Below are 13,399 nucleotides of genomic sequence, written 5' to 3' on the forward strand. Positions count from 1 at the left end.
GTATGTGACACCGCGGGTGCTTGATGACAGACTGGGTGCCGTGAGGAACACCATTGCCCGCAGGCTGCCTCCCGGGGACAGGACGCGTCTTGGGCTCCTGGGCCAGGCTGGTTTGCTCCTTCTCTCGGGCAAGGATATGCTGCTTTCTGAGGCTCACGGGGTCCTGCTTTTTCCCCCACAGACCCCCCCGGAACCTTGACTCCCGGACCTTCATTACCATCGGAGACAGGGTAGGTGCCGGCTGCACACCTGGGGCGGGGCCTTCATGGGTTGGAACCTCAGCGTTTTCATCTGACAAGTGGGCCCAAGCTGACCCTGTAGGGCCACTGGGAGGAGGCTGTGGGCGATGGGAAGAACTGGGCTTTGGAGAGGAACCTCGCTCCCCAGACGTTAGCTGTGTGGCCCTGGGCTGCCCACCCTTAGACCCTCTCACCTGGAATGGGGAGAGTTGGCCTGCCTCATGGGGCTGGAGAGCCAGAGCTGGCATGAAGTTTCCTGATCTCAGAGTTTGGGTCCTGGGGCTGCCAGTGCCCATGTCACCTGTGGGAATGGTGCATCAAACATGGGGACTCCTGGCTCTAGCCTCAGAAGCGGCATCTGGGAACCTGCCTTGCACACGTACCTGCTGATGGCTTGCTCACCAGCGATTGGGATCCTGTCTGGGGACTGTGCTTCCCCCACAGGCAGAGACCCACTGTGGAGGCCTCTCCGTGGCTGACCGCCCCTCCCAGGCTCATTCCCTCCTGACACTTGTCAGTGGGCGGCGTCCAGCTTTCTTGTCTGCCGGACAGCAGAGGGCATGAGGGAGAGCAGGAGGCCCAGGGCCATACTGCCCGCTGTGAAAGCAAGAGCTTCATTCTGTTCTGTCTGTCTCTAGTGCCTGAAACAGGAACGCGCACGTAGTGGGGACTCCACAAATACCGGGTGAATGAATGATTCTGTCCCAACCCCTGAATGGGGTGGGAGGCAAGAGGGAAGGGGCCTCTCTGGAGTTCCCTGCGCCACCTGGGGGTGTTTTGTAGGCGGTCATATTTAGCCGTGCAATAGTCCTGAACGCCGGGCTGTGCCCGTTTTACGGAGAGTGGTGTGAGTCTGAGAGGTGGCGTGACTTGGCCCAGGTCACACCGCAGAGGGTGGTTGGTGTAAGATTTGAGCTCAGATCCAACTGACTGACTGTTTCCTCTCTGCTGCCCCTGCGCTCTCCTGACTTGTGGCCTCTCTTTCTTCTGTCCCCAAGAACTTCGAGGTGGAGGCCGATGACCTGGTGACCATCTCGGAGCTGGGCCGCGGAGCCTATGGGGTGGTGGAGAAGGTGCGGCACGCCCAGAGTGGCACCATCATGGCCGTCAAGGTACACAAGGGCTCCACACCGTCCTGCCCCACGCAGCCCGGGAGCTTGGGGACACTTGGGAGGCTTCCTGGAGGAGGCACGGGGGCTGAGCCTGTAGTACAGCCTGTGGGTACCCCTTGGAGCTCCTAGTCCTCCTGCGAGGGATGGGGGGTGGTCGCCCTCTGCCGCGTGGCCCCTGACCGTAGCCCTCTGTCCTGCAGCGGATCCGGGCCACCGTGAACTCACAGGAGCAGAAGCGTCTGCTCATGGACTTGGACATCAATATGCGCACAGTTGACTGCTTCTACACTGTCACCTTCTACGGGGCCCTCTTCAGAGAGGTGCGGCCCTGGTGGGTGGGTGGGAGGTGGGGGCTGGGCTGCAGGGAGGAGCACAGGCTGCCCCACCCCACCTTCCTTCTGCACACCTGCCCCCCCCAGTCTGGCTGCCCCGCCGTCTGCCGTTGCTCACTCGGGGCCCCCAGCAGATATTTGCTGAGCGCCGCTGTGTGCCAGGTGCTGGGCACCGAGGGAGTGAGACCACATGTGCAGGGTTCTTGGGAGCTTTTCCCAGGACCCAGGCTGCCTGGTGCCCCTGCTTCCTGCCTCGGTTTCCTTGTCTATGAAATGAGGCCAGTGATCATATCCACCTCCCAAGGTCACGTGAAGATACAATAATGTGACCCAGGGCCTGGCACCCAGTTGGTCTCGGGGGTCACCTGCTTGCTTCCCTGGCGTCCAGGCTGGCACGGTGGGGTTCTGAGCAGGGGCAGCCAAGGAGGCGTGCGAGGGTCTGGTTCTTGGTCTGTGGGCAGCACTGGTTGTGGGATGAGAGAGCAATCGGGGTGATGCCAGGGAGTGCGGCTTGCTGCAGCTGAAGGATGGCCTTCTGCTGAATGCTCCCTGAGCATCTACCAGGTCCCCAAGTGTGCCTGGCCAGCGCCTCCTCACCCTTGGCTCATGTGCTAAGCACCTGCTGTGTGCCAGGGGCAGCCTGCTGGTCCCCTTGCTGCAGGGGGTGGGGGGCAAGACACACACCTGCGCTGGGTCAGAGTCAGCAGGGAGGCACGTGGGCCCACAGGTACCCCACGGAGACGCTGTACCCAGCCTTCATAGAAGACTGTCCTGAAGGATAAGCGTTTGTGGCGGAGCTGGCAGTGGGGGAGGCTGGGCTTTGCAGGAGAAGAAGGGAAGCATCCTTCAAGGCTAGAGCTAGGATGACCTGTGCGTGTTGGGGGCCATAGCAGCTGAGGTCAGATGGGTCTGCAGGGCTGGGGTGTGGAGCTGAGCTGCAGCTGGGCCTGAGAGCCCCCATGCAGAGGGACACAACTGGGTGTGTGTTTTAGTTACTTCTTTCTGGAAATTGCCATGGACTTTAGGATCAGAGGGAGGAGACCGGAGGCAGCAGAGCTCATCAGAGTGAGGCTGGCTGGCGTACCACCCACTAGGGGAGACAAGCAGGGCAGGCGGAGAAGCAGAAGTTGAAAGATTGCAGAATAGGAAGAGCTGGGAGCAGGCAGGTGTGTCTTTGGGGAGGCCTGAGCAGCGCCAGAGGGTCAGGCCTGTGCTGACATGGCCCTAGCACAGGCTGTCCAGACACCGGCACCACCTCGCGCTGACCCGGGCTCACCTCCAGCTGTCCTTCCACAGGGAGATGTGTGGATCTGCATGGAGCTCATGGACACATCCCTGGACAAGTTCTACCGGAAGGTGCTCGAAAAAAACATGACCATTCCAGAGGACATTCTGGGGGAAATTGCTGTGTCTGTAAGTGACCTTGGTCTTGGGAGGGGTTGGGGGATTCAGGTCCATAGGCAGGGGCCCCAGCCCCGTGCCAGCAGGCACAAAGCCCAGCCTCATGGTGAGAGCTTGGGCAGAGCTGGGTCCCCAGTGGGGCCCTGAACCTGGGCGACTGCCCTCCGGGGACCCAGTTCTCCCAGAGCTTTCTTGCTGAGGAAACCCCGAGCCTGGGGCTCCCAGAACCACACGGATTTGGCAGATCTTAGGTTTTTAGTTGTTGTTGTTGTTGTTTTTAAAGATTTTATTTATTTGAGAGAGAGAAAGAATGAGAGAGAGCAAGCATGAGAGGGGCAAGGTTGAGGGAGAAGCAGACCCCATACTGAGCAGGGAGCCCAATGCGGGACTTGATCCCGGGACTCCAGGATCATGACTTGAGCGGAAGGCACTCGCTCAACCAACTGAGCCATCCACGCGCCCGGGTTTCTAGTTTTTGTGCGCCCAGTCCAGAGCTTTCTACACCATTTAAAAAAAAAACAACTTAGTACTTAAAGCTTCCTTATGCCAGAAATGCCCTGAGACAGCTCACAGAGGTACAAGCTAAACTGGGGGGAAGCTTAGCATCCACAGCTTGAGGTCAGGTGTGTCTGGAGGAAAGTAGCTATGCTGGGCTTGAGCATCTGGCAGCCAAAGGGAAAAAGGAAATGGAATCAGTTATAGTGGTGCCTCTCAATCCTCACTGCACGTGGGAGCACTGAAAACACACCATGCCAGAGTATCGAGTCAGGGTATTTGGGATAATTGTCTAGGGTTCCCCACTGCGTGTTCCGGAGGGGAATGGCTCAAGCAGACGGGCCTCTGGCTCTGCTGAAGGAGAGGAAGCAGGGATGCTGCGGAAGGGCTGGGGATTACCCAAGAGCCTGCTAGGGGTAGGGATAGCCCCTTGGAGGGGGTCACGAGCCTGGGACTCTGCAAGATCTTGGGTACATCATTTCCCTGGTTAAAGGCTTGGGCCTGAGATTCTGGCCCACTAGGGCGGGAGGGAGAAAAGCAGGAGGCCAGGTATGTCTGCACCGGGATGGCCACAACACCAGGGTCAAAGCTGGGATGCGGGCAAGAGCCTGGGACAGTGGGCGGGGGAGGGCTGGGGTGCATCTATGGCAGAGGGAGACAGATGGACACGGGTAGGGGATCTTACTGCTGTGTCGTGGTTGACAGAACCGGGAATAACAGCAGCCTTGTCTTTCCTCCTCCTGCCCCCAGATCGTGAGGGCGCTGGAGCATCTGCACAGCAAGCTGTCCGTGATCCACAGAGGTCAGTCTCTGCTGCCGCCCCATTGGGGTGGGGTGGGGGGGCGCCTGCGCACTGCTCAGACGCATGGGCTCGCCCAGTCCTGCAAGGAGCGGGGACCTCTCCCCTTTCTCCAGATGAGCTGCCTGAGGTGATAGGTAGCGAGGTGCCCTTTGGGGTCCCGATTGAGCCTGCTTCCCAGTCCAGGCCACTGTCACTTCTCCAAGCCATTGTCTTCCGGTCCCACCACACTGGGCCCAGCTGTACGGCGCCCCCCCCCCCCCCCCGTCCCCTCCTCAAGGCCTTTAGCTTTGCTGGTGCTCGGAGCAAGAATTGGACTTCGGTCCTGGGAACACTGACAGGATCTGTTTTGACATAGCGTTGACATATCGTGAAATGCACAGATCCGTAGTTAACATCTGATGAGTCTCTTCAGAATTTACGTCCACATAACCCGGCCCCTTTCCAGATGCAGGATGTTTGCACCTTCTACCCTTCTACCCCGTTCCAGAAAGTTCTCTGGGCCTTTCTTGGTCAGTCCCTGCCCCTACATCCCCCTTTTGCCTCTCATCTGGTTTTTCCCCACAGTACATGGGTTTTACTTGTTCTTGAACTTCATGTAAATGGATTCGTGTGGCCTTTCTCCAGCCTCTGACACTCAGCCTAATGTTTGTGAGGCTCAGCGGGGCTGTGTAGGTCGTAGTTCCTTCTTTTGCGTTCTGAGTAGTTCACTTACTGGATGTCCCGCTTCTCTCAAAGCTCATTAGACCAAGCCCGCTTTGACTCCTCAGCGGCTCCCCCAGCCCCTGCCCCCCATACCCCCCCCAACTGTTGGCAGCTCAGTGTGGCACTGGCTGGTCCTTTCCCTGTGCGTTTCTGTGCTTCTGCACGTCCCTGTAGGAAAGCATGGAGGTTGCACGTGTGCTGCGTGTGCTTTGCTGGAAGACTCCCTGCTGTGTGGCCTGTGTCCTACTCAGTATGACCCTTAGTTATAGCCTGGTCTCCCCTTTCCTGTGTTTATGCTTCCACCCTGTGCCTCCTGGCCGAACCTCTTGTTCTTTCAGCGTGGATGCTGGCGGGTTCTCCACCAGTCAGTGGCACCATCCCCCGCCAGAGCCCCACATGGGAGCACCCTGGAGCTATAGGTTCTGCCAGGAAACAGGCCAGGTGCCCCCTCTGGACCTTGTGTTCCGAGTGCTGATGGTGGGTGCAAAAATGAGGTCCTGGTAGAAACTCACTTTCTTCCCCACTTGTGGCCGGTGGCCAGGGTGTGTTCTGGCTGTGCTGCTCCCATCTTTGTGGCCTTGGGCTGGAACAGCACCTCTTGGAGCCTCGTCCCTCATCCACTCCCTGGGCCCTGGTATCATCTGCCCCATCGGTGGTTGGGCGTTGGAGGAGCCTGTTGGCCTCTGGCATTGCCCCACAACCCCAGAAGATGAAAAAGTGGTGTTCTATCCCTGGCAGATGTGAAGCCGTCCAATGTCCTCATCAACAAGGAGGGTCACGTGAAGATGTGTGACTTTGGGATTAGTGGCTACTTGGTGGATTCTGTGGCCAAGACGCTGGACGCGGGCTGCAAACCCTACATGGCCGTGAGTGCTCCCCCTAGAGGTTCAGGAGGGAGGTGCCTGCAAGATCAGGGTTGGGTCCTGTCCTCTGTCTGCTGGGGACAGAGCCTTCGTGAGGCCCAGCATTTCCCGCCACAGCAGGGGTGATCTGTTACCCAGCCTGGCCAGCAGCCCTGCTTTACCCCTGGTATTAGCGGTGTCCCGGATGCCCATTTAGATGATAAGTTTCAGTGACCTGTGGGATTTGTGTAGGTCCCAGCCCTGTCCCACAGGCCTGAGGGTGCCCCCCCTTTCCCGGGGCAGGGGTGGCTGTGAGGCATAAGGTTTAGGCCTTTGCCATAGGACCCTAGCCCTCGCTGGCCTCAATTTTCTCCCCTGCTCGGTGGGGGGTGGGAGGGAAGGATTAGCACTGACCCTTCTGGTTGGGGTGGGGGAGGGAGGACTAGCTGAGGGAGCCTTGGGTGTCCCCTACTCTGGCCCCTCACCGGGAGGTGGGTGTTCAGGCCTCACTGGTCCCTTACAGCCTGAGAGAATCAATCCGGAGCTGAACCAGAAGGGCTACAATGTCAAGTCCGATGTCTGGAGCCTCGGGATCACCATGGTAAGTGCTTGCAGCTGGACCCCACCTTTGCTGGTCTGGGGGTGGGCTGGGGGTGCCATGGCAGTCCGGGAGCTTTTGGTGAGCCCTTCCAGTAGTTTAGGCCTGGGAAAAAGGGTTGGCTTCACAATCTGAGAAGAGAACATGCCAGCAAAAATTACCGTTTATCTGAGGGAATATCTGCAGTGATGTTAGCCCTTCCCAGTGGGGAGCTGTGTTTTTCATGAAAGTTCTTGACAGCTCATGGTAACCTGTCTATCAGACTTTCCCCAGAGCTCATGGCGCTTGTTGAGAAATCACAGCCAATTCCAAATTAAGTGAGCTCCTGGTATGCAAAAGATTTAAAAAGCAAAATGGCAAAATTCTTAAGAAGATTGTGTTTTCTCACAGCAAGAAGTTTGTTGCTTGTGAAGTCCTGGTGCATTTCCTTGAGTGTGGTGGGATGGGGTGGGTGGGTTGTGGGGATCGGAGGGTGAGGGCAGGTCCCCACCCTTAGCTTAGCTGGGATGGCTACATCTGAGGTCCAGGAGGAGGGTTGAGCCATTGTCACTCTTGTTCTTTCTAGAACTGCCCAGTGAATGCCTGTTCCTGCCTGAGTCAGGGCTTGGCTTAGGTCTGGCTCAAGGTTTATTTCAATACCAATACAGAAAGCCTATTCTGGTACCCATGTGGAGACCAGAATGTGGGTTCCCCCCACCCGGGTACATGGGAAAACATTGCTGTCATAGTGGCCCCAGTGTACACTGAGCTGGCCGGGGCGTCATCAGCCTCCATCCCCATCCCAACCATTGGCGCTAATGGGAAGTGTCCACAGCGTGGTTGTTTCTCTGGTCATCACCCTCCCTGTCCCAGGCCCACTGGGTCTCCAGGTGTTGGGGACGGGGCACAATCAGTAATCCAAAACAAAACCAGTACAACACCTAGTGGGAAGGGGTGTGGAGGGGAGAGACTCAGGGGCGACAGGAGAGCAGCACAAGCTTCTGAAGCAGTAGGGGAGGGCCCTGCACGACTTTGGGGACAAAGGCCCTGAGGTGGGGGGTGCTGCCTAGAGTGAGTCTGGAGGGTCAGATTCAAGAGGAGGTCAGAGAAGGGCGTGGCAGTTTAGGGTCAACGTAGATGTTTTGGATCTTACTGATAATGGGTTTCATTATCCTCACTGCCCTCCTCATTGTGTGACTGTCACCCTGTAAGCAGTGTCTGTACACACTGACTGGGAAAGGACCAAAAGCAAAATCATATGGTCAGAGACAAGGAATTAGGAGATACCTTCCATTTTTCTTAATACTGCGGACTCAGTCCTTTCTCAAGTAAATGGTTTTCTTTTTGAAACGGAGAGGAATGTTCAAAGGCTCGAAGTGCACAGTCTACCTGCAGATAAGGGTCTCCTAACTCCTCAGTTAAAAAATTAGAGCAAATTCTGGCTGGATTTCCAGACGACACAGGGCTGGTTGGATGTTAGACACATACACACCCCTGCACCTCTCCATCCCTTCCTCCCATCCGTCCATCCATCCGTCATGATTGCCACCTGGCTCTGGCTGGGGTCGGGGCTGGCTGGAAGGTCCGGGAAGGCTTAATTGACATAGGGCCACTATGTGACTGCCTCCGGCCATTTGCTCGCTGAGTTCCAGGGTAGCTGATGTCTTCTGCAGTGGCCAGCTTCCATGAGAGAGAGACTCTGTCCTGCCTGTCCCAGGATGGGTACCATGTCACTTTTGCCTCATTCTGTTGCTCAGAGTGTCCCAGGCCAGGCCAGAGTCAAGGGGAAGTAGGGTCTGTGTCTGGAGAGGGGACTAGCTTGCACACATGGGAGAAGCTGCACTGGTAGCTTAGGAACCTGGCTGCCCCAGTAGAGGTTAGGTTTGTCCTCAGAAGCTATGAAAGTCATAGAAACGACATCTAAAAATAGTAAAAACAAAAACAAAAAAATGAAAAATAAAAAAAGATGAGAGGTAAAAAAAGACAAAGTAAAAAACTGCAAAACAAAACAAAAAAGACCAAAAAAAAAAAAAAAGATGAAAAGTAAAAAATCATTAAGGAGACATAATCCTTCTCCCTGCTGTCCACTGCCAACATTGTGCATTTTCTTCTAGATGTTTTCTCTGGTTTTTATTTTGGTTTTTCCCCTTAGCACGACATCACTCATGTTTCCCGGGGTTGTGAGGACCACTGTGGGCATCCCCTTGAGAGACCCCACACGATCTTCCCCCATCTCCCCAGCCAGTGTCTAATGGGCGCGGTTTCACTGGTTTCTGGATTTCTCTTTCCTTTCAAAGTCCCTGCGTGACCCTGGGGAGGGACTGCAAAACCCTGGGTGCCGGGCCTGCTCCGTAGGGGGGTTCTCTCCAGGCCTCGGAGCCCGCCCTGGGTAGCCATCTGCAGGCACGTGGGCACAGCCATGGAACATACAGACCTGGGATGAGATTGGGAAGGCTCTTGGCCATAACAGGTGTTGAGCAGGTGAACAGTGAATGGGGTATCACAGAGCGTGGCCCTCATGGTCAGGGTCATGGTTAGGGTCAGCCGCCTTGCGGCAGGCCAGTCCCCGGTGCTGTTTTGACTGCCTCTTAATACTCTGTTACAAATCACACCACACCATGCATTTTATGCCCAGAGGCTGTTTTGTTTTGCATATTTTGAACTCTTTAGAAAAAATTACAGTGGGGGGGGGGAAGAGTTAGGAGGTGAAGAGTCTGGACAGTTTTCTGTTTTTCTAATTGTAACTCTGGCAGACCACTGGATCCTTCCGTGGAAAACCACACAGGACCCTCACTTCTGCTATTTGGAATCAGTGAACATTCTAGGAAAAAGCATCCTGAATTAGTCCTGTGAAAGTACACACCGGCTCACAACCCTGCCCGTTGCGGTTTGCAGACCCTCCATCTGTGGGGTGTGTTTATGTCTTGGCTGGAAAGGGGCCTTTAGCCTAATGGGAAGGCCCTTTCTTAGCACAATAATTAGTGAGCTGTTCAGGCGGCAGTTGCCAACACGAAGCATTTGTTTGAGCTGAGGTCTCTTGTGTTCATTATGGTGATTATGGCCTGTCAGTGAGAAGTCTCTGTGCTATTCCAGGCGGGGGCCTGGGCTGACCTGATTTTTTTTTTTTTTAATTCGGCAGTCAAAATCAGAAGCCAGAGTTTGTCTCAAGATAGCTGGTCTTTTCCACAAATGACTTCCCACCAACTGCAGGCGAGGCATGTGGCGAGGGGCCTGGCGCGGGTACTGAGGCCAGGTGGCCTCTGCGTCACCTGCAGGGAGCTCCAGGTTCAGTAGGACTGATAAGGCCTCGGTGGTGGCTGTGTGTTCAGGAGGTCAGCAGGGAGGGGGAAGTCTTCCTGGAGGAGGAGGCCTTGCAGATGGGTCCTGCAGGATGTCGCTGGTGGGTGGGGGTGGAGAGAAGAGGAAGGAGCAGCTGCAAACTTCAGTTGCTGATGGGCCCCGGGGGCTGTGGCGAGAGCTGACCGATCGCAGGCCTCTCCGTCTACAGCTTCAGGGAGAGACGGGCTTGGGAGGATAATTTCATTTCCCATTTGCCTGCTCTCTCATAGCAACAACTGCCCAAATAAAGGGCAGCAGATCCTTAAGACCCCGTGGAGACTGTCGGGGGGTGGCCTGTGGCGAGCGGGGAGGCCAGTGCCTACCCCATGTGCCTTCACCAACGGCTGCCTTGTGGGAAGCTGTCCCAGGACTACAGCTGATTCTTCCAGATGAGCTGGAACTTGGGTCTTTACGTAAAGCCTTCTGAATTTGGGTGGTTTCAAAGCCCGATGACAGTCCACCAGTAACCACCCCGGGCTTGATTTGCTTCTTGAGCCGCAGTCTGTGCCGACTGGGTCAGAGGAACCGACTACTGCTGTTCCCCCAGCTTTGATCTTTGTTCTGATGTCATGCGTTGGCCCCTCAACCCTCCTGTGGCCCAGCTTTGAGCGGCAGGCCAGGCCAGGCAGGTTCCCCGCATGCCCTGCCTCCAGGGGCCGGGTGTGTGCACCTCTGACCCACGCTCCTGCCTCCCTGCAGATCGAGATGGCCATCCTCCGCTTTCCGTACGAATCCTGGGGGACTCCTTTCCAGCAGCTGAAGCAGGTGGTGGAAGAGCCGTCTCCCCAGCTCCCAGCTGACCGTTTCTCTCCCGAGTTTGTGGACTTCACTGCGCAGTGGTGAGTCTGCAGCCTCCCAAGCCCTGCCCTGGCCTGACTCCAGTTTCGCCCCGTGTCTGGTCCCTTTCTCCTTGAGCAAATAAAGGCCCACATGACATAGCATCAAAATATGCAGGGCAGAAAGAGAGCACAAGGGAGAGCTGGCAAATGATAGTCTTTGGATTTTGAAAGAGATCTGAAAGATCACAAAGTATTCAGAAGTGAAAGAACATATGGGCATATCTTTGTATTGTGGGCAAAGAGATACTCCGAGGAAAATTTGTATCCTTTATTTCGTTTATGGGAAAATAAGAAAGACTGCAGACAAATGAGCTTGGCAGGCAGGGGTCACTGGTCACCTTGCCCTTTACACCCGGGTGTCCCTGGTCCCTGGAGCCGGGATGAGGAGTTTCCCTCCTGAAGGACACTGTGTCTGCGATTGTTAACGACTGCGTTTCACTGTCGTTTGTTACTGGATCATTGAGAACTCTCTGGATCACTCTGGAGATAAGAAAACAAATATCCCAAAAGGCAAAGCAACTTGGTCTAAGTCTCTGTAATGTGTACCCCCAGATCCCACTCCATCCTCAGGAGCCCCCCAGCATAGTCCCAGCCCTTCCTCCCAGGGCCCCAGGAGGACATGTGTGTCCTCGCTGCCCACTTAGGGGTGAGCCCACCCTGGCTTGGCTGGCCTGGACCTCCCTCCTCTATGCCAGCCTGGCTTCAGCCTGCCCCGTTTTCTCCTAGCTTGAGGAAGAACCCCGCAGAGCGCATGAGCTACTTGGAGCTGATGGTGAGTGCCGGTCAAGCCGTGGTGGGACTCTGGGGGGAGGGCCTCTCTGGCTTGCCTCTGTCCTGAATCATTCAGCTTCTCAGTTGCGCTTCAGGGTGTGTTCAGACATACCCCGGCCCCCTCCCCCTCCTCCATACCAGCCCCTTGGAGGGGCTCCAGCGCTGCTCTGACAGCTGGTGCTGAGGGCTGGGGTGGGAGATGGTAGGGGGAGGGAAGCCATTTCCTCCGAAGCCATGATATTTGACGTGGGCTTGGAAGGATGAATAAGGACTTCGGTGCTGATAGGAAGGGCATTCCACTTGGCCCGAGGCCTGGTAGGGGTGAGGTGGAGGGAGTTCAGTGTGGCCAGAGGGTGACTGCAGGAGGGCAGGGGGAGGATGCCAACCCGCTGTCTCTTAGCTAGGAGGGCTTCCTGGAGAGGGAGGTTCTAGAAGGAGACATAGAAGATCACCAAGCAGAGAGACAGGGGCCCTGGGAGGCGGGGGCATCTCTGCCTGGCCTCCGAGCTCTTACCCAAGGTGACTGGCTTCTCTTGTCCCGTCAGGAGCACCCGTTCTTCACATTGCACAAAACCAAGAAGACCGACATTGCTGCCTTCGTGAAGGAGATCCTGGGGGAGGACTCGTAGGGGGCGGGGCCGTGGATTCCCTCTGGCCCTCCAGCGCCCCACACCCCCTCCGCTGGGGCACTGCTCGCCCACACCCATGAGCTACTGCCACCACAGCCTTGGGTGTTTGGGGGAAGAATCAATGGGGGCTGCTCTTGCTGGACTTGGCAGCAAGCCGTTGGCCCCAAGTGCCAAAGAACCAGACCACCGGGGCCTTCAGCCAGGCCCATGTGGGCCCCGCCAGTGCCTCTGCCCCCCTGCTGCTCCACGGACCCCAAGTCTCCAGCCCCTAAGATCCTGGACCTGGACGGGCCTAGATGGCCTCCGCGAGACCCTACTGCCCCTTGCAGAGAGGGCAGCCAGTGCCTGAGTACGGGAAACTGCCTGGGCCCAGCCCTAGATGCCACCCAAGTTGTATATTTTTTTTTAATCTCTTGACTGAATGGACTTTGCACACTTTGGCCTAGGTTGGCCACACCTCTGTCCTGGCAGCGGTGTTGGGGGACACGGTCGGGGGATGAGCCACGTGAATCCTCCTGCACCCCCACGAGTGAGACGACAGAGCCATGCGAGCCTTCAGCCCAGCACTGGCAAATGGGGCCTCTAAGGGCACATGGGCTCAACCCAGCCCCTGGCCACTGCCTCGGGAGGGTTGTTTCACTTTTTTTTAATTTATCCTCTTGATTTTTTTTTTTTCTTTTGCTTTGTGGGTTTGGCTGGTTTTTGTTCTTGCATGGTGTGGAGCCGATCACTTTCTCCCACCCCCTAGGGACCAGCAGGTGGAGACCCCCTCTCTGCTCAGTCTGGGGTCTAGGGGGATGGGCCCAAGGTCTCTGCTCAGAGAGGTGCTAGGGGAGCTGTCCAGCTCACTCTCCTTGGGGACCGGCTCAACAGGGGCTATGGATTTGCTTTTGGTGTTGTTAAAAAAAAAAAAAACACAAAAAAACGGGAAAAAGAAAATATATTTTTTTGAAGAAAGGACTGTGCCCAGGGTCTTATCCCTGATGGGTTGGGGCAGTTACCTGATTGTTGTTTTAATTTAAAAAAAAAAAAGAAAAAGTGGGACAAAGATTGTGTGAGACTGTGTGTCAGAGCGGCGAGCCCCACTCCTTGGTGAAGTCTGTGGCCTGTAGGACGTGCTCTTACCCCTGGGCCAAGGCCAGAGCAGCATGATCAGGGGAGGCGGGGATGTGGGGGGGCTGCTGCTGAACCCCTCAGGCCCTGCCCTGAACAGACCCTCACACATGTGAGGGCACCGCAGCTCTCAGCTGAGGCTGCAGGCCCGGTGCTGGACACTGGGCAGTGTAGCAGACACAGGCCCAGCCCATTGGAGGGCGGCC

General features: G+C 56.4%; 1 protein-coding gene across 1 annotated transcript in view; it reads left to right on the plus strand.

The window, feature by feature from the left end:
* MAP2K3 (mitogen-activated protein kinase kinase 3) overlaps positions 1 to 13,130 on the plus strand; it is a 28,725-nt gene extending 15,595 nt beyond the window's left edge. The window contains exons 3-12 of the mRNA XM_045984323.1: positions 182 to 230; positions 1,238 to 1,351; positions 1,552 to 1,671; positions 2,980 to 3,096; positions 4,330 to 4,381; positions 5,822 to 5,949; positions 6,449 to 6,526; positions 10,541 to 10,680; positions 11,407 to 11,452; positions 11,997 to 13,130. Coding sequence (XP_045840279.1) covers positions 182 to 230; positions 1,238 to 1,351; positions 1,552 to 1,671; positions 2,980 to 3,096; positions 4,330 to 4,381; positions 5,822 to 5,949; positions 6,449 to 6,526; positions 10,541 to 10,680; positions 11,407 to 11,452; positions 11,997 to 12,080 — 928 coding nt within the window. The 3' untranslated portion in view covers positions 12,081 to 13,130. The remainder of the gene's footprint in view (positions 1 to 181; positions 231 to 1,237; positions 1,352 to 1,551; positions 1,672 to 2,979; positions 3,097 to 4,329; positions 4,382 to 5,821; positions 5,950 to 6,448; positions 6,527 to 10,540; positions 10,681 to 11,406; positions 11,453 to 11,996) is intronic.
* Positions 13,131 to 13,399: the final 269 nt, after the last annotated feature.

The sequence above is a fragment of the Meles meles genome, chromosome 18 (genome assembly GCF_922984935.1).
Source record: "Meles meles chromosome 18, mMelMel3.1 paternal haplotype, whole genome shotgun sequence".
NCBI lineage: Eukaryota > Metazoa > Chordata > Mammalia > Carnivora > Mustelidae > Meles > Meles meles.